Source organism: Panthera pardus, unplaced genomic scaffold, assembly GCF_024362965.1.
Source record: "Panthera pardus isolate Hobbes unplaced genomic scaffold, ASM2436296v1 HiC_scaffold_16, whole genome shotgun sequence".
Classification (NCBI taxonomy): domain Eukaryota; kingdom Metazoa; phylum Chordata; class Mammalia; order Carnivora; family Felidae; genus Panthera; species Panthera pardus.
Window position 1 is genome coordinate 97,514,007 of NW_026526721.1, and position 21,714 is coordinate 97,535,720.

At 35.0% G+C, this 21,714-nt stretch overlaps 1 protein-coding gene across 6 annotated transcripts in view; it reads left to right on the plus strand.

Moving 5' to 3' along the window:
• Positions 1 to 21,714, plus strand: part of ZBBX (zinc finger B-box domain containing) — a 122,982-nt gene that overhangs the window by 45,491 nt on the left and 55,777 nt on the right. For 5 of the 6 annotated variants that reach the window (XR_002077633.2, XR_002077635.2, XR_002077634.2 and 2 more), the window contains one exon: positions 19,410 to 19,568. The exons of the other annotated variant lie outside the window; for it this stretch is intronic. Coding sequence is in view for 1 of the 5 variants with exons in the window: in XM_019440500.2 (XP_019296045.2) it covers positions 19,410 to 19,568 (159 nt within the window). In the remaining 4 variants the exon portion in view is untranslated. The remainder of the gene's footprint in view (positions 1 to 19,409; positions 19,569 to 21,714) is intronic. 6 annotated transcript variants of the gene reach the window in all.

Here is a 21,714-nt window from a genome sequence, read left to right on the forward strand (position 1 = left end):
TTCTTATTTATTTGAGTCCTTTTTTTTCGTTGGTGATTTTTAGCTAGAGGTCTGCCAATTTTTTATGTTTCCAACAAACCAGCTTTTAGTTTCGTTGATCTTTTCAATAGTTTTTCTTCTCCCTATCCATTTGTTTCTGTTCTGATCTTTGTTATTTTCTCCATTCTACCAACTTTGGGCTGCTTTTGTTCTTTTTCTGATTCTTTTGGGCATAAAGTTAGATTGTTTATTTTATATTTTTCTTTTTTCTCGAGGCATGCCTGCATCACTATGAACTTTTGTCTTGGAACACTTTTTATGTATCATAGATCTTGGAATATCATTTCAGTTTTCAGTTTTCTCAAGGTATTTCTGAGTTTCTCTTTGATTTTTATCATTGTCCCATCAGTTCAGTAACATGTTTTTAAATCTCTGTATATTTGTGACTTCTCCAGTTTTTTCTTGTAATTGATTTCGAGTTTTATACCATTTGGGTGGAAAAATGCTTGGTATGATTTCAGTCTTCTTGAATTTGTGAGACTGGTTTTGTGGCCTAACATGTGATCTATCCTGGAGAATGTTCCATGTGCACTTGAGAAGAATGTTTATTCTGCTGCTGTTGGATAGAATGTTCTGTGTATATCTGTTGTCTATCTTGTCTAACGTTTCATTTAAGGCTAAGGTTTCCTTATTGATTTTCTATCTGGATGACCTATCCACTGGTGTAAGTGGGGTATATTTCATCACTGTCCATTTCTTCCTTTAGGTTATTAATACCTGCTTTATATATTTAGGTACTTCTATGTTGGGTATATAAATACTTACAAATATTCTCTTGTTGGATTGTCCCCTTTATTTTTATGTAATGCCTTTATCTATTATTAGACTTTTTAAAGTCTGTTTTGTCTGATATAACTATAGCTACACCAGCTTTTATTTTTCATTTCCATTTTCATGGAATGTCTTTTTCTATCCCTTCACTTTCAGTTTGTATATGTTGTTAGTTCTGAGGTAAGCGTCTTATAGACACATATAGATGGGTCTTTTTTTTTTAATCCATTCAATCATTCTATGTTTTTTGGTTGGAGAATTTGGTCCATTTACATTAGAATGATTATTGATAAGTATGTGCTTATTGATATTTTGTTGTTCTTTGGCTGTTTTTCTAGTTTCTCTCTGTTCCTTTCTTCTATTGCTTTCTTCTCTTGTGTTTTGATGACTTTCTTTAGTGTTATGTTTAGCTTCCTTGTTCATTATCTGTTTTATATCTACTATAGATTTTTGCTTTCTGCTTTTTGAACTGCTACTTTTGCATTGGGTCTTAGGGTGAGTCTGCATGCAAGCCCTTTAAGAGTGGACTTTCTGTTCCCATAACCTTTTGGGTCTCCTGGATGTAAGCCCCATTGATTTTCAGAGCCAGACATTTTAGGGGCCCATCTCTCTGGCTCTGAAAAACAATGGGGCTTACATCCAGAAGACCCAGGGTTTGAGATGCCTGATGTGGGATATGAACCCTGTTACTCCTCAGGGAAAAACTCCATAGTTGGGAGATGTCTCCCGATTGTGGGTCTGCATGCCAAGGATGAGGATGTTGGCAACACTGCATCTCTGTTCCGACTACTTGTGTCATTGTGGCCCTTTTATCCTCTGTTTAGCTAGTTTTCAGGTCTTTTTGGTGGGAATTGATCTATACGTAGCTCTAGATTTGGTGTGTCCATGGGAGGAGGGGTGAGTTCAGGATCTTCCTAGACAGCCATCTTGAACTGCTGTCTCAGTAAACTGCATTTATAATTAGGAGCATGTGTCCCGGTCCTCATTTCTCTTTGTTCTCTCTTTATGAGTCAGGGAGGAATGATAATACATGAATCTTTGATTAGCAAAATTTGTGGTTTTCATTAAACTTTTAGAGGAAAAGTAAATCTAGGGGTCCTTTAAGTTCTACTTAAAGTAGAATAAGCAAGAAGTTCCACTTAAATGATGCTGGAATAAGCAATACATTTCAGCCACATGAATTTCACACTTCCAGAATTTGATTTTTATCTCGCTTGCAATACGCAGATTTTTTATACCATTGATATTTTTGTCCCACTCATGCAAATACCATATCTGTTTTTAGAAATGTGATGAGCAGAACTGTATTTAAAACATGATTCTGTTGTGAGTTTCCCCCTTGCAACATTCTTTCACCCTGTAAATATTTAGTTTTCTCCTGTATCTTCATGTATTTATATGGGAACTTCTACTCAAATTGTTCTTCTTTTCCGGTTTCTACTATATGGAAATTCCTATCACTTGCTTCTCTGTCTTTCTAGTTGCCCTAAAGTTAACTTTCTTTTGATCCTAACACTAGATGAAACCTTTGATGAAATCATTTGTGGATGTTTTCTTCTTTGACTTTCATAGAGAATTCATAGTTGGCTCTATGGTAAAGCCTATATTTTTAGGGAACAAACTTGAACTAAGACAATCTGTAAAGACGGATTCACCAGAGAAGCAAAATAACACTTTTTTTGTAAGAATAGAAGATATATTTTAGTGAGGTGGAAGAATTGAGAGAAAAAAGCTCATCTTTTTCATTTTTGTTTAATGGATTAGGACATCCACGCTTAGTGTAATTTTCATAAGTAAATTTTTACTTTGCAAAAGTATTTTTACTATTTTTACTAAATTTAATGGATTTACTACATATTTTCATAGATCCATGATTTTCTGAGGAATTTATCTCTTGTTGTAGTTACTAGTCCCTCCTTTCTATGTAGCTCCCAACTCAAAATGATGTAATCTGATTTGTTATTGTTGACTTTAGGAGATCCTTATACTGTCATCACGAATGTGTTCGAAGAGAAATATGATGGCAAAATAACCTGTAGAAGTTTCTTTGGATAAATAAATCTTAGGCAAACATTTTTATGATTTTTAATGAAAAAGTTTATTTTACTACAAATTATATTCAGTGTACATGCACTTCTGCCATAATATATGATTTCTGAAAAACTTTCCATTATGGAAAATTGCCCACTTAACTTCAGGAAAAATTAGGGTTAGGGGAAGGCCACTCAAATCCTATGAGATTTTGTAACCAGAGCCCTAGCAAAAACAGTTAACGATACCACTGACACATATATGTTGTGGACTTGTGCTTCCTTCTCTGTGATGAAGATCCTAGTAGCAATCCACTTCTAACAGAGATCATTTTCATCAAAATGGACAAATCTGACTCAAATTGTTGCCTCCTTAATAATCCATTGTTTTAAATCAGTGGGAGTATCTTTATAGCTTCTTTATCTGCACTCATGTTTTTCTTTTTTTCAGATAGCTTTACTTAGTGGATGCATGGTTGTTAAAGCCATTAAAATAATTCTTCACACAGGGGAGGCTCTATATAGATTTTCAGCTTTTTTCTTAAGGTCTTCCTATACTGCTTAGGTTTTGGCTTTAATTGTGAGACCGCTTGACCATGATTGTCTCAAAACAGTAATGTGCTGGAAAAAAAAAACTTAAGAATCAATAAAACTCCATAGTTATACTGACATCATTCCCCTATTTACCATTTGAGTATGAGGTAATTCACATCAAAGAAACCAGAACAAGTTGTACTTGGGAAAATATTGCTGATTTGGGAGGAAATTGTTTTCTCAAAAGCCAGGTCAAAGAAAAAGCTATATATGTAATATGATATATAGCATATACAATTTTTAAATTCCTTTAGTGCATAATTTTGTCTTTCTGAAATAATTTAATGGTTAAAAGGTATCCAACTTCCACCTCTATTCCACGGTCACTGCAACCAATGAATTCATAATGGTTCTTAAGTTCTGCTTAACACAACATTTTCTCTGTTTGTATGTGTGTATCTCTATAACTACATGCCTACCAAATACAAATGAAATAACAGGCTTTAATAAAAGCCTGTGGTTGCAATAAATCTCTTCTACAATTTTGCAGCTGGAAAATCAATGGAAGTTAACACCATGAAAACAGACATTCCAGCATTTTTTTCCCCCAAACTGAGGAAGTAACATAGGTCTACATTATAGGTGAATTTCTTTGAGCTGATACTGCTGGATCACATAAGGAGGCATGGATATGTCAACATGATCATTAATATTTATTGCTGGATGGCCAGGGTTTGGGATGATGATGGTACTTAAGAGTTTTGAAGCACTGACACTACCATAAAGTATATCATTTTTCTAACTAAACTAAAACTTTTACTCTTAGACGTAAACTTCTACAAGGTGCCATCCATTCCAAAATGCTATAAAATATAAACCCTCTTTACTTTTGATTAATGATACATTGTCAGAGTGATGAATTCTTCTACAGTGTAATTTGAAAGATAATATCATTCTAGGGAGAAAAAAGTTCAGGTGAGAATTTAGAACAGTTACCAGATGAAATCCTACCATCACACAGTGTAGTGAAGGATTGGGGGGTGGGGATCTGGAAATGCTGGCAGTAAATCACATTCTTTGGCTTTAGTTTAAGCTTCTATCCTACAGTGAGATATGTGATTTACTATGCGCCCTGAAGGCTGTTTTGGTTTTATTTTTAAACATTTTTAGCATGTAGAAAAGTTACACAGGTAATTTTATTCATTTCAGTCCCCCCCCCCTTTCCTGTTGCTACCTATTAGTACTGTTATGTATAAATTTTAATATTTAGAGGATGGAAATACAATTATCTTTGAGCTTTAAAATTTGATGATATCTTATTAATAGATATGGTACAGGGTTTGATACTTAATATGCATAGTTCTCTATTTTTCATATTTTGTTGCAATAACTTTACCTTTTGTTCCTTGGTTACTTATTAAGATGATATTTGTTATATTAGTAAGTGAAAGGTAATGTGTTTTGTGTTGCAAATCTAGATGTAACCTTCTAAGCAGAGACAAAAGACTGCAGGGATATAGACCAAACTGTTAATAGTGGTTACCTCTGTGAAGTACTACTCATTAACTGGAAGAAATGTCTGTTTATTACGTTGAAATTATTTTCTTAATTTTTTAAGTTTATTTATTTTGAGAGAGAGAAAGAGCTTGCATACCCACAAGCAGAGGAGGGACAGAGAGAGAGACCGGGAGAGAGAGAGGATCCCAAGCAGGCTCCACACTGCTGCAAGCATCAACCATGGACTTGATCCCATGAACCATGAGATCATGACCTGAGCTGAAATCTAGAATCAAGATGCTTAACCAACTGAGCCACACAGGCACCCGTGTTTATTACTTGTTAATATGGTGGCATTATGATTTCTTTTTACTGGGTTTCTGTAATTAAAAAAATGTTGCTAATTGAATGCTAGGTCTGTGTTAGCTATTTCTCGATGGGGATGTTCTTGAGTATTTTGGGCAGGAACTTGTTTTCTTGAGCTCCACCATCCCTCAGATTTCAGAGTACTGATTGAACCTGGTTATCGCCGATTAAATAGTAGTAATGCTCTCCAGTGAGCATGAAAACCCAAACACCTCCCCACATTTTCAGATTTTCTTGCCACAGTTAGGAAGCACTGATCCTTAGTTAGATTTCCTTGCACTAGCTTTGGCAACAAAGAATTTTTCCTGTTGTTAAAGGCCTCACAGATGCATGGGAGTAGGGGTGACGCAGCTGAGTGATACTAAGAACCAGGACTAGAAATTAGAAAGCTGTTGAGAGCCAAGGCACACTTCTTCTTCCACTTTATTTTTTTCCTGTGTATCTACTTTATTCTTTTTTTATAATTAACAAGTTGTGAATTAGATAAGAGAATGTCAGTGACAGAACAAATGTTGCTTCGTTGTTGATTCCAAATCTAAATTTTCATGAACTCACTGAAGACTAAGTGGTTACTCCTTATTCAATGAACCGTGGCCTAGAGGACAGAAATATGTTGAGTAATTTGTGTCTCCTATGGTGGGGCCGGTGGGGATGAGCACCACTGTGGGTCAGGGAGAAATTACCATGGAAGGGGACATTACTTGAAATTGAGTATTCACTTTAATACAAGTCTCTGCTGCAGTTAGACATAGTGATGCAGAAAGCTACTTGTTCACTGATTTATTTTTTAGTCCAAACTCCTTTTATTGAGGTTTAATTTACATACTATCAAATTCACATTGCAAGTGTGCATAATTAAAAAAAGTTTATTTATTTTTGAGAAAAAGAGCATGAGCGGGAGAGGGGCAGAGAGAGGGAGACACAGAATCTGAGGCGGACTCCAGGCTCTGAGCTGTCAGCACAGAGCCAGAAGTGGGGCTTGAACTCATGAACCATAAAATTATGACCTGAGCCAAAGTCAGATGCTTAACTGACTGAGCCACCCAGGCACCCCTCCCCCCCAGTGTATACTTTTTAAAGTAAATTTATAAACCTGTGCAACAATCACCACAATTGAGTTTTAGAACATTTCCATCACAACAAAAAAATCTCCTGGTGCTTTTTTGCAATCAACACTTGCTCCTACTTCTAGCCCAAGGCAACTACAGGTCTGCTTTTTGTTGGTATAGATTTATCTTTTCTAGAAATTTCCTAAAAGTGGAATCATTTCTATGTAATCTTTTGTGTCTGCCTTTTTTTTTTTTTTTACTTAGCATAAAATTCTTCCATATTATTGCATGTTCATTGTAGGAGTTTATTCCTTTTTAATGCTAAATAATATTCTATTGTGTAGATATATCATATTTTGTTTATCCAGTCATCAACTGATAGATATATAGGTTGTTTAGGCTTTTGGTGTTTCGAAGTTTGGGCTAAAACATAAAAGGAGTTTGGTCTAAAAAATAAAGCAATAGGCAAGCAGCTTACTGAATCACCATAGAATAATGCTGTTATGAATATTTATTTGTGTACAGATCTTTGTGTAGACTGTTTTCATTGCTCTTAAATATCTGGGAGCAGAATTGTTGACTTCCAAAATAAGTATTTGTTAACTTTTTAAGGAAATTCCAAACTATCTTCTAAAATACCTGTAACATTTTCCATTTCCCGCCAGCAACTTATTAGGATTTCATATTCTCCACATCCTCACCAAAACTTGGTATTGTCAGTGTTTTGCATTACAGCTATTCTAGTATGTGTCTAATGCCATCTCATTGTGGTTCTAATTATACTTCTTTAGTGACTAATGATATTGAACATCTTTGCATTTGCTTATTAGCCTTCTATATGTCTTTGATGAAAAGATTATTCCAATCTTTTGGCCATTTTATTTTATTTTTTGTTAAATGTATATGTATTTTGAGAGAGAGAGAGAGAGAAAGGGAGAGAGCATGAGTGGGGGAGGGGCAGAGAGAGAGTTAGAGAATCTCAAGCAGGTTCTGCATTGCAGTGCAGAGCCCGACTGGGGCTCCATCCCACGAACCATGAGATCATGATCTGAGCTGATACCAAGAGTCGGACATTAACCAACTGAGCCACCAGGGCACCCCTTGGCCATTTAAAAATTGCCTGGTTTGTCTTTGTGATAATGAGATTTAAGTGTTCTTTATACATTCTGGATGTAGGTCTTTATCAGATAATACGATTTTCAAATATTTTCTTCTAGTCTATGGCTTGACTTTTTAAATGCATATTAAAAATATTAATTCTATATTTTTTGCATTTCCATGTGCATTTTAGAATAATATTGTCAATTTTAGGATAAGAGTGTCAATTATTACACACACACACACACACACACACACACACACACACACACACACACCAAATGCAAAACCTGAAAGAATTTTGATACAGAATGTATGGTGTCCACAGATCACGTTTGTTTTGACAAAGCCTTAATTTATCAATTGTTTATTTTATGGATCATGTTTTAAGTGCCACCTTGAAAAATTTTGCCTAAAATGTTTCTCCTGTATTTTCTTCCATGAGTTTTATAGCCCTAGCCCTTGGATTTAGGTCTATGATACATTTTCTTTTGTATTTGGTATGAGGTAGAAGTCTAAATTCATATTTATGCCTATGGCTATCTAATTGTCACAGCACCATTTGTTAAAAAGACTGCCGTTTCCCACTGAAGTGCCTTGACATCTTTATTAAAAATCAATTGAACATAAGGGCTTATTCCTTGACTCTATATTCTGTTCTTTTGATCTGTTTGCCTAGCCTTATGCCAATACTGCACTCTTGATTACTGTTGCTTTATAAGAAGCTTTAAGATTAGGTGATATAAGTTTTCCAACTTTGTTCTTGTTTCAAATTATTTTGGCTATTCTAGATCCTCTATGTTTCATATACATTTAAAAAATTTTAATTATAAAATATACATGAAAATATTTACTGTCTTAATCAATATTAAGTATATATAGTTCAGTATGTTCACATTATTGTGCAATCTTCAGAAGTTTCTAATCTTGCAAAACTGAAACTCTATACCCATTAAACATTCTACTTTGTATTAATTTGACTACTCTAGAATCTAATATAAGTGTAGTTATCGAATATTTGTCTTTGGGTATCTGGCTTATTTCATTTGGCATAATTTCCTCAAAGTTCATTTACATTGTGGCATGTGTCACTTTTTCTTTTTTTTCTTTAAAGCTGAGTAATATTTCACTGTGTGTGTGTATATATATATATATATATCTACATACACACACCACATTTTGTTTATATATTCATGCATTGATGGATGCTCGCATTGCTTCTACCTCTTGGCTCCTGTGAATAGTTCTTCTATGAGCATGTGAATGCAGACACTTCTTTTGAGACCCCACTTTTCATTATTTTGAATATGTATCTAGAAATGGCTTTGGTAGTTATGTTAAGCCCATTTTTAATTTTTTGAGGAAATTTCATTTTTTTAATAGCAGCTAAACTATTTTACAATCCCATTAATAGTGCACAAGGATTCTAATTTCTCCACATGCTTATCAACACTTGTTATCCTTTGTTTTCTTGTAGTAGCCATCCTAATGGGTATGAGATGATATGTCATTGTGTCCATGTACATGAGAGGGTAGGCTTATCAAGTGTTGAAAAGAGATATCCTGGGGCGCTTGGGTGGCTCAGTCGGTTGAGCCTCCGACTTCGGCTCAGGTCATGATCTCACAGTCCGTGAGTTCGAGCCCCGCGTCGGGCTCTGGGCTGACTGCTCAGAGCCTGGAGCCTGCTTCCGATTCTGTGTCTCCCTCTCTCTGACCCTCCCCCGTTCATACTCTGTCCTCTCTCTGTCTCAAAAATAAATAAACGTTAAAAAAAAAATTAAAAAAAAAAAAAGAGATATCCTGATGGGATTTTGTTAAAGATTTTGTGTGGTATACAGATTGATTTGGAAAAGATTACCATCTTAACAATATTGAGTCTTTCATTCTATAACATTATTTTGTTCCATTATTTACATCTTATTTAATTTTTCTTATCAGTGTTTTATACTTTTTAGTGTCAAAGTCATATACATGTTTTGTTAAACATTTTCTTAAGTATTTTATTCTTTTGGATATTACTATGTATAATTCTTTCTTAATTCTATTTTTGGGTTGTTCATTGCTGGTATATATAAATAAAATTGATTTTTGAATATTGGTCTTGAATCTTGTGACCTTAATAAACTCACTTATTATAGTAGCTTTTTTTTTGATACCTTAGGATTTTCTACATATGGAGAATTCATATTCTCTACAAATAAAATAGTTTTAATTCTTCCTTTTTAATCTAGAAGTTTTTATATTTATTTTTTCTTATCTTCTTGTGTTAGCTAGAATAACCAGTAAAATGTTAAATAGAAGTGGCAGGTGTTCACATCCTGGCCTTGTTCCTGATTAAGGGCAAAACATTTAGTCTTTTCCGTTGATTGTGATGTTAGCTGTAGGTTTTTCATAGATGCTCTTTCCAATTTGAGGAAGTCCTTTTGTATTTTCTGTTTCTCCCCATTTTCATCGTCCCAACATTTATCATGGTTTTTTTTCTTTTATTGATATGGCTTTTACAATACTTGATTTTTATATATTAAGATTGCATTACTGGATATAATTTCACTTGGTCATGATTCATAACTTATGTATTTGTGGATCAGATTTGCAAACGTTTTGTGAAGGAACTTTGCATCTATGATCATATGGAGATTAGTCTGTAGTTTTAGTGTCCTGAAATGTGGTCGTCTACTTTGGCATTATGTTACTTTAGCCTCATTAAATGAGTTAGAATTATTTCTTCCTCTTTTTTCCTGAAAGTGTTTGTGTTAGATTGGTGTAATTTCTCCCTTAAATATCGAACAAACTTTACCAGTGAAACAATCTGAGTCTGGGATTTTTCTCTCATGGGAAGATTTTGAATTATTACTTTCTTTACCTTATTCAATTCTGATTTCCTGTTATTTAGTGAGTCAATTTTGGTGATTTCTGTTTCTCATTGAATTTATCCAGTAGATCTAAGTTGTCTAATTTATTGGCATGAGATTTTTAGATTCCTCTAACTTCTGTAGGCCTGGAATGATGTTCTTTCTTTCATTATTGATTTTGTTAATTTGTATTTTACTCTTTTTTGTTAGTTTAGCTAAAAGTTTATACATATTCAAGTCTTTTTAACAAATTCAATTTTAGTTTTATTGATTTTTTTTTAATTTTGCTATATTTCATTTATTCTGATCTTTATTTTCTGATTCCCACCTACTTTTGGACTTTTTTCTTTCATTTTTTTTCCTACTTTCTTGAGTGAGGATTAGATTTAGACTATTGATTTTATGCCTTCCTCCTTTCCAAAACAAACATTTGAAGCTATAAATTTCACATTAACCACTACTTTAACTGTATCTTATATATTTTGATATGTTTAATTTCTAATCAATTTAAGGTTCTTTCTTTTCAGGTTATTTTCTAATATCCCTTGTGATTTATTTTTTATTGTAAGGTTATTTAGAAGCAAGTTGTTCAATTTCTAACTATTTTGTGATTTCCCAAAGTTATTTGTTGCTAATTTCTAATTTTTTGTTGTTGTTGTTGAGGTCAGAGAACATACTTTGTATGACTTCAGTTCTTATGAATTTATTAATACTGGTCTCTTCTAAAGAATGTCCCATTTGAACTTGAAAGAATTAATATTCTGATATTGTGAAGTCAAGGGTTCTTTCAATGTCTCTTAGGTTAAGCTACTTCACGGTGGTATTCAAGTTTTTATATCCTTACTGATTTTCTGCCTAGCTATTTCATTAATTTCTGAGGAGGGGGTTTGAAGTTTCTAATTGGACTTTTTAACTGGCTTTGTCTCTTTTTCGTTGTATCTGCTATTCCTTTATGTATTTGGGGGCTCTGTTGTTACATATATAACTGTTGTAGATATAATTGATCATAAATATAACTGTAGCTTCCTGTTTTGTTGACTTTTATTATTATAAAATATCCCTCTGTGCTATTGCATTTTTTGTTTTATTAATATAGACTCTCCAGCTCTCTTATGATTCTTAATTTCAAAGTATATATTTTCCATCTTTTTACTTCATTTATTTATTTTTAATTTTATTTTTTTAAAATTTACATCCAAATTAGTTAGCATATAGTGCAACAATGATTTCAGGAGTAGATTCCATAATGCCCATTACCCATTTAGCCCATCCCTCTCCCACAACCCCCCCAGTAATCCTCCCCAGTAATCCTCTGTTTGTTCTCCATATTTTCCATCTTTTTAGTTTTAACCTATTTGTCTTTTTTTTTTTTTTAATTTTTTTTCAACGTTTTTTATTTATTTTTGGGACAGAGAGAGACAGAGCATGAACGGGGGAGGGGCAGAGAGAGAGGGAGACACAGAATCGGAAACAGGCTCCAGGCTCCGAGCCATCAGCCCAGAGCCTGACTCGGGGCTCGAACTCACGGACCGCGAGATCGTGACCTGGCTGAAGTCGGACGCTTAACCGACTGCGCCACCCAGGCGCCCCTAACCTATTTGTCTTTGAATCTAACTAAAGTCAGTCTCTTATCAATGGAATATAGTTGGGTCTTCTACTTTTTTCCTACCAAGTCTGACAATTTTGGTCTCTATTGGTGTGTTTAGTCCATTCACATTCAATATAATTATGATGTAATTAAATTTACATCTTCCATGTTGTTATTTGTTTTTTATATGCCTTTGTCTTTTTTGTTCCTTTTTCCCTTACTACTTTCTTTTGTGTTAAAGATATTTTTATTGTGCCATTGAAATTACTTTTTTGAGTGTGTGTGGGTGTGTGCATGTATGTGTGTCCATGTGTTTACTTATCTAGTGGCTGTTCTGGGTATCACACTATATGACACTACTTCATGTTAATATTAACTTTGGTAAAATATTGGAACCTGACTCTATTTGTAGCTCTATTTGCTCTCCATTTCTTTGTGTGGGTTATATATTATATATTAATGTTACAAGTCCACAATATAGTGTCAAAGTTACTGCTGCATGTTACTTTATGTATTTAAAAGAAGTTTATGTATTTAAAAGAAGTTAAAAAGAGGAAAAAGGAAATATTTAAATACGTTTTATTTTTACCCATATATTTATGTTTCTGGAGATCCGTCTTCTGTTAGATTTAATACCTTTCAGCCTTAAAACCTTTATTTAGTATTTCTTATAAGACACATATGCTTGTAATGAATTATCTCTTACTTTGCCTATTTGGGAACGTCTTTATATTTACTTTCATTTTTAAAGGACAGCTTTCCTGAATATAGAATAACTTTTGGCAGTTTTTTCCTTTCAGCACTTTGTATCATTCTACTGCTTTTTGCTCTCCCATTTTTTTCAGATGCAAAAATCAGTTTGTTATTCATATTTATGTGCTCATATATGTGATAAGTAATTTTTCTCATTCCTTTCAAGATTTTCTGTTTATCTTTGGCTTCCCATAATTTAGTTATGATGTGTCTTGGTGTGGATCTCTTTATATTTACCTTTCTTAGGGCTTGTTGAGTTTCTTGGATTTTTAAGGTAATAGTTTGTATCATATATGAGAAGTTTGTGACAATCATTTTTTCATATATATACATTTTTTTTCTCATTTCTCTCTCCCTGATACACTCACTAAATATATGTTGGATGATTGATGCTGCCCCGTAGGTCTGTAAGACCCCATAGGTCTTTAATCTTTTACTTTTGCTTTTCAAATTAGATAGTTTATCTCTATCTTCCTTCAAGTACATTGAATATTTCTTCTTCCTTTTCAAATCTTTTGTTTCTCTATTTAGGTCATAGTTAAAAATTTTTATTTGGTTCTTTTTTATGATTTCCATTTCCTGAGTAGCCCTAATATATAGCTTTCTCGTTTTCAGAATCATCCCACTAAATGTTTGACTGGTCCATTTCCCACCCTAACTGGGACTAACGCCTCAGGCTGTCAGAGCTGTAGGTTCATTTATAACCAGATTTGCTGGCTTATTGATAATGCCACTGTAATTTTAAGATTCTGCCCTCTGCCAGGAATCAAGCATGTTTCCTGTTTAGCAAGGCCAGTCTGGCCCTGGTAACATTGACCAACTTGGGAAGGGAGATACAAGATAGGAGCGACCCCATGTAAAGAAGATCCTTGGTATTCTCCAGTAATGTCATAGTAGTTCTTCTTGAGAAAATACTTTTCAACTTGGTGTTTGCTTTTGGTTGATTTCAGAGCCCTGAAGCAGTTTTTTAAAAAAAATTATCCAGTTCAACATTTGTCTTATGGGGATAGACTTATTTACTGACCTCTTCACTATACCATAGTCATAAAGTCCCACTTCTGCCTACTGAATTGGATAGAGATTGTTTTCTGGATGTTTGAACTATTTCTCTTACTTACAGAGAAGTGGTATATTGTGATCTAGATAAAATGGTAGCAATCATTTGAATGCATTACTTTGTGTCATCACTCTCCTAGGTGATTTTCATACAGGATGTATATTTTTCACAACAGTTCTGCAAGGTAGATATTGTCTTCATTTTATAGGTACAGAACACTTAGGCTTAGAGAGGTAAATGATTCTCCCTTTTGTGCTATTATTAACAGTGCCATTGATTTTGCCTGTGTTGACATTGACTTAGAAAGCTTGAGTATATGGAAGGAATGTTCAAATAGAACTTTTAGGCACTTTTATCTCAGTAAGTCAGCAAAATTTGATTCAACCAACATTTCTCAAGTACTTAACCAGCGTCAAGCAATGTTCTAGTTGCAAAGTGTGAAGAATAGGGCCGCAGGGAGAAGAATCAAAAGAAGGCGATATAAAGCATGGTATATAAGGCAGGATAAGACACGGTCCCCTGTCTCAAGGAATTCACAATCACAAAAGGGAGGACAGATGTATTCAACCAATTGTAACACAACTGAGGGTAACTATTCTGACACAATGATTATTAAACCTTAATGAGCATTCAAGTTGCATATTAAATGGCAGGTTCTGATTCAGTGATCCTGAGTGGTACCTGAGATTTTGTATTTTCAGCAAGTTTCCAGTTGATGGTGATGCTGCTGATTTATAGATTACACACTGAGGAACAAAGTTCTAGTACTGATGTGCGGAAGGAATTATAAGGGCACATAGAAAATATATAAATTCTGCTGCTGTTAGTTGAGGAAGAAAACTTGTTTCAAAGAGATTAAATAATTTGCCCTTCTGAACTATTTTTTATAATGCCATTGATATACATTGCAACTGGATGACATTTGATCTGGACCTAAAATGCTAAATAGAATTATAATAGGAAAGCTAGCTTTTCCAAGGAGAGAGGAAAATTTTGGCAAGACATAGAAGTAATATATTTATGTGTGTTTTTTAATAGGAAACACTTAAAAATTTTATCTTTCCCTTTCCTTCCTTTCTTCCTTCCTTTCTTCCTTCCTTTCTTCCTTCCTTCCTTCCTTCCTTCCTTCCTTCCTTCCTTCCTTCCTTCCTTCCTTCCTTCCACTAGCTGAAACAGAATATCCATTTAGGAGTAGTTTCCAAATATGAAGCTACATATTAGGGTAATGCTTGCTGAAGTAGAAGAGCCCAATCTCAGTGGCTTAAAAGAGTAAAAGTTTAATTTTACTCACCTAGAGTTCAACACGGATGTTCCTACAACATCTCATTTTAAACATCCCCTCCCTCTGGTTTTGGGGACTTTAATATGTAGCACAACCGTCTTAGATGTGTTACTTCCAACATCACTGTAATCCGTTTACAAAGCTTGCTGAACAGTAAAAGGGGTACTTTCTTACTGCCTTGCCACTGGAAATGAAATTCATCACTACTTCTCACATTCTGTTAAGCTATCACAGAGTTCCACCCAGATTCAAAGGGAGAATCTATGTTTGTGGAGAGATGTATCTAGTAGTTAGTTGTAGATTCTTCTCTAGAGTATGTATGGGAGACTAATCTGGGTAAAGGAAGTTGCAAATCATTAACATATATATGATATATTTTTCTGATACTTAGGAAGTTATAAGTATTATAAAATGGTATGTTATAGCACTATGGTAAATTTCTAATGTTAATGATGTTGTTAAATTTTATGCCTCTTAAGAGATAGATGTTTTATAGGATAAAATTACCCAATAATTTTACTCTTCTAGAGTGAAAATTACTTTTCATTTTGTTGTTTGTAAGTTTTGTTTTTGCAAAGTTCACATGGCTCCCCACAAGTAAAGAAGAATCTGTTTTTGCCTTGAGTTTCCCAGTGCTTAGCAAAACATGAAAATAAGTAAGCAGAATAAGTTAGAAACAAAAACTATAAACAATCTAATACCTGCATAAGCAACTATGTATAGATTTATAGTGTTTTTTTAAGTTAAAAAATTTGTTTTTAAATGTTTTATTTATTTCTGAGAGAGAGAGAGAGAGACAGAGAGAGAGAGAGACAGAGAGAGATTCCAAAGCAGGCTCCATGCTTTGAGCTGTCAGTGCAGAGCCTGATGTGGGGCTTGACCTCGTAAACTGTGAGATCATGACCTGGGCCTAAGTCAGTTGGCCCAACCAGCTGAGCCACCCAGGCACCCCTGGAATTATAGTTTTTTTTAAAGGAAGGAGAAATGTTCATATCTATTGAGAACTATTAATATATTGTAAGTCTCAGGAATTCAAAAATAAAACACATTATCTGTGTTAGTGTAATTTAGAAGAGAGAAGGAGGCTGGAAGAAGACCTTGGTTCTAACTCAAGCTCCAATATTTTGTATCCATTTGGCTTTAACATAATCATTATGAGCTTGAATTTCCTTGTCTATGTAATAGGGATCATATCTGTTCCCTTTCTGTGCATATTTAAAGAATAAGAAAGATGACATATACCACTCTAATAACTGAGAAAATAATATTTATATTTATTCATTCATTCATTCATTCATTCATTCATTCTTTAAATCTTTATTTTTGAGAGAGGGAGAGACAATGAGAGTGGGGGAGGAACAGAGAGAGAGGGAGACACAGAATCCAAAGGAGGCTCCAGGCTCTGAGCTGTCAGCACAGAGCCCAATGCTGGGGTCAGACTCACAAACCGTGAGATGATGATCTGAGGCGAAGTTGGATGCTTACTGACTGAGCCACCCAGGCCCCTCTGAGAAAAGTAATATTTAAATGTAAGTTACTCTAGGAAAGAAAATTCCCATTTGTTGGCATTTTATTTTTACCAAATTAGCAGAACTTTAAGATAATCAATTGTAGCACTTTATTTTATTAATTATCCATGATGTTAATCTTATTTTTTATCAGTAAATTTAAAAATGAAATATTTTTTTGTGTGTTCCATTTCAGAGTCCCTTAATATCCTACCTGAAAATGTTATAGCAATTAATTGAAACATTAATAGCAGGATTCGTTTTAGGACAGGAATAATCTTTGTTTTGTGTTAATATATTTGGATAATTCTGTGTTGATAATTTTTTATAAAATCAATACTATTGTTTTTACTACTTTTAAGAATGTGTAAAATGAGGGGCGCCTGGGTGGCGCAGTCGGTTAAGCGTCCGACTTCAGCCAGGTCACGATCTCGCGGCCCGTGAGTTCGAGCCCCGCGTCAGGCTCTGGGCTGATGGCTCGGAGCCTGGAGCCTGTTTCCGATTCTGTGTCTCCCTCTCTCTCTGCCCCTCCCCCGTTCATGCTCTGTCTCTCTCTGTCCCAAAAATAAATAAAAAACGTTGAAAAAAAAAAATTTTAAGAATGTGTAAAATGAAAACTAGACATTCTAATCATCTTTGAAATCAATAGATCTCTATTCTAGGGAATTTAAAATCAGACTTATAAGGGATTACACCTTTTTAAAAAAATTGTTAAAATACAGATATTTCTGTAAGGGTAAAGCATTACCATTTTTGAATTTCTTTTAAAAATAAGGATTATAGGGGCGCCTGGGTGGCGCAGTCGGTTAAGCGTCCGACTTCAGCCAGGTCACGATCTCGCGGTCCGTGAGTTCGAGCCCGCGTCGGGCTCTGGGCTGATGGCTCGGAGCCTGGAGCCTGTTTCCGATTCTGTGTCTCCCTCTCTCTCTGCCCCTCCCCCGTTCATGCTCTGTCTCTCTCTGTCCCAAAAATAAATAAAAAACGTTGAAAAAAAAATTTTAAAAATAAGGATTATATAGATCTGTATAGGCTTTTTGATGATCATTGGGAAAATTTGGAGCAGATGCCACAGGTATTTATACATCTCTGTGTGTGTGTGTGTGTGCGTGTGTGTGTATCATAGATCACTTTGGTCATTTTCTTTTTTTAATGTTTACTTATTGAGAGAGAGAGAGAGAGAGAGAGAGAGAGAGAGAGAGAGAGAGAGAGAGAGACTGCATACATATACATGCAAGTGGTAGAGGGACAGATGGAGAGGGGAAGAGAGAATCTCAAGCAGGCTCTGCACTATCAGCACAGAGCCCAATGCGGGGCTTGATCTCATGGATAGTGAGATCATGACCTGAGCTGAAATCAAGAGTTTGACACGTAACTGACTGAGCAGCCTACTGCCCCCACATTAGTCATTTTTCATATATAATTCATTAATTCAGTGTGAAATAACACTAATTAATTTTATCGTAAGTGATTTATTCCAGAATGAGATTGCAGTGAATTTTAACAGATCTAAAAAGGTCATAACTGGAAAGTTTCAGTGTAATCTTAGTTATTTAAATAGGTAACTAGATGAAAATTTAAAAATAGGAATATTTCCATGGAAAGGTACAAAATAATTATTTCTAATCCTTGCTGAAGTTATTCTCTGTCTTGAGGACATTTGCTAATGGAGTAAGACCTATTGCTTGGTTTTCTAATACCAGGTTTTCAGAGAGCCTCATCCTGGTGAAAAGTAATATTTTTACTGGCAGTTGTTTGGTTCAAGCTCAGATGGGATCCAGAATCCTGCAGACTCTTTGGGCAGACCAGGGTAGTTGCTGATAAGAGAACTCTCAGAGACTAGGGTCTTTCCAAGAGTTGTCTGTTCCTTTTCAGTTACTCTGAAAGCATGTGGAAAGGTTTCTTTTTAATCTTTTTCTCAATTATATATTTTATTCTGCAATTCTTCCTCTCCCTCCTCCCACCACCTCATTTTTACTGTATGTTATATGCCAGGCACTGTGATCACCATAGAAATATTTAAGGGAACCGCTTTTGCGGGCGAAGAGAGGACAGAGACTCCATACAAATATTTAAGAAGACGTTATTTTTTCCTTTTGTGAACTTATGTGGTATGATGTAATAGATAAATATCAAAAGGTGATGTAAAATAAGTATTGTGTGAGCTGGTAGAGATCTACTTTGGGTATGAAGAGGGTACAGAGGATGGGCACCTCACACAGCCAGAGGGAAGAAGGCAAGGCAAGGTTCCTGGACCTTGAGAATAACTTGGGATGAATCTAGAAGGAGAAGTAGGAGTCTGCCAGGTAAAGAAGATGGTAGAGGAGAGAAGGCCTCCTTGGTAAGGGAAACTCATGAGCAAAGATATGATATGAGGAACAACTTGGAGTTTACTAGGGAACCTGCAGATAGAGGCACTTCCTGATGTGCACTTTTGAATACCTAATACTTGCTAAAGATGTTTTATCAACAAGGGATGCTCATTACTGCTTATTCAGGCTCCTATTAGATTAGCTATATTTAGTTCTTTAGCTATGTTGTGCACAAAATAGCACACCTATCTATTTGGTGTTGGCCTAGGGGAAAGGCTATGAGTCATTAGAATTATACACACCTGGGGTCATTTCCCAGCTCACCATGCCACCCACTCACCATGTGACCAGTCCTAAATTATTTAAATCATCAGAGCTTTTATTCCTCTACCTTTAAAACAGAGGCAAAAATAGTTATGCTTCAGAGTTGATGTGAGGATTAAATGACATGTTTTTAAGATCCTTAGGGTAATAAGAGCACAAACTAGCCCCTCAATAGATGGCAGTTATCACTATTATATTGGATGATATCAATGTTAATTTGTGTTTTGAAATATTAAATAAAATGTATTGAATTTTACTAATCCTAGAATAATAAAAATATGATTTAATGTATCTAAGTTACTTAGGCTGACGTATTAGTCTTTTAAGTCATATTTTGCTCCTTTTTTAACAGGCAAAATCTCAAATATTATCCAATGTATTGGATGTTGCCCATCGGTTTATCAAGGATATTAATCCAGATGAACAGAAAGGGGAGAATAATTCTGTAAAAGAGATTAGTAAAAGTCAGCATAAACCCAGATCTCTTCCTCTGCAGGGGAGCAATTCTGAGGTAAGCTAAGTAAAATATAGTAGATATTTTCATGTCATACATGATCATGGAGACTGTCAGTTATAGACGTAGCTAGAGCTACGGAGTTTTGCAGATTATTTTACCACATTGTTATTTAATGTTTGAATTTGTTTCTTTTTACAAATGAAAAATATCTTGACTGTAAAAATCCTTTTAAGGGGACTACTTTGATTCCACTGAATAGTGATTTTTTTTTATGAATGATTCTTTGACCATGTTGCTTTCTGGGCATTTCCACCATGTCAGGAAATGAATGAGTATTTGGGAGAAACACACACACACACAAAATGCAATATAACAATTTTATTGTAGTCAGGATTTCAGAGAGGCTAAAAATACAAAACATTGCCAAGTTTTAGATGACAGGCAATTTATACTTATTTACAATTGGATTCATGCCAATATCTTAGTCATTATTCAGATTGGCTACTGATCCCATGATGTACTAGGTAAGTTTTCATCAGCTCAGTTCTGTATTTTATATTAGACTTGTATTGATTCTTTAGAGAAACAAGCTTCCTCAAACTTGAATCTCTGTAATTATCCTCACTCTTATAGATGCCACTCACCTTTGTTTCCACTGTAGTTCAGAAATAGTGAGAAACTTGGCGAAAGTCACCCATCTGTTACTTGGTGATAGAGTCAGGCTTGAACTTCAGTTTGTTGAGTTCCAAACCCATGCCTACAGAACATGAAAGAAAACATGCGTTATGCTAGTAGGACCTCTCTCCCAACAAAGAAACAGTGTTTGAACTGTCCAGGAAAGTAGGTGTTTTTACATCGATTTTACTTTCTAGTAGACCTGTCACAGGTGATTGTGAAGAATCACTGAACAAGTTTTAGCTTCATTATTATAACAGTAATGTGTTGAGGACTGACTATGTGCCAGGTACTGTTCTATATATTTTACATGTATTCTCTATTTCTCGCTCTCTCTTTTAATTTTTTAATGTTTATTTTTGAGAGAGAGAGAGTGTGTGTGAGCAGGGGAGGGAAAGAGAGAGAGGGAGACACAGAATCAGAAGCAGGCTCCAGGTTCTGAGCTGTCAGCACAGAGCCCAACTCAGAGTTCGAACCCATGAACTGTGAGATTGTGACCTGAGCCGAAGTGAGACGCTTAACTGACTGAGCCCCTCAGGTATTCTCTCTTTTTGTCCTTTCTTAATTTTTCTTTCTTTTTTTTTTAATCAGATGAGAAAATAGTGACAAAGATCAGTTTTTATAAATTGCCTAAGTTCCATTGATAGTGGAACTTAGATTTAAATTTAGGCTGTCTCCAAATTACTTGCTTTTAGCCACTACACAGAGGCTGTGGTTTTGAGGGTTTCTCCTTCATGCCTGCCATTTTATCTAATTTATCTTCTCAACAAAAATGGTGATAAATGAACAGCTAACAACCTTACACTAGTCATTGTGTTTAATATTTTAATTTATCCAATAATCACAATAATCATATAAGTTTTCCATTATTATTTCCCCATTTAATGGACGACAGAGGCAGAGAGGAACTAAGTATCTAGCCCTACTAGAAAGCTTACTCCTCTTGTCCCCATAGGTGATGTATATGCTATGAAGGTCTTCCACTTCTTGTCCTAACTTAAAAGCTGTCAATTCAATGATTTCATCCAGATGTGTACATTAGAATTAGCTGGAAAAACGTTAAAGAAACACACATGACCAAGGTCAGCCCCTTTTTGGGTGGGTCCAGAGGTGTGGTTTTAACAACTGCTCAGTAATCGTGATGTGAGTACTTCTGGTTGGACGTCACTACTCTCAAGCCTTGGGTGTGCAGCTGGACTCAGTGCACACACTGAAGAGATAATTCCTTTATGTGCTTGATGTCCTTCTGGGCCAAAGAACAGTGGTTCTCTAGCTATAACAAACATCAGAAGCACTGGGGGAGTTTGTTAAAATGTGTTCTTTCATCTAGAAAGTGGGGATAGTATAACATATCTTGCAGGGATATCATGTGGCTTAGAGGGATAATGAATACACAGCACTGGGTTCCATGTGCTCTTTCAAATTTCCTAGTCCCTTCAGAACTGGGCAGAGTCGTGTTGGGCTCTGAGTGCAAGTGGCATAGGGCAGTTCTGGGCTCAAACATTTATTTATTTTTATTTTTTAC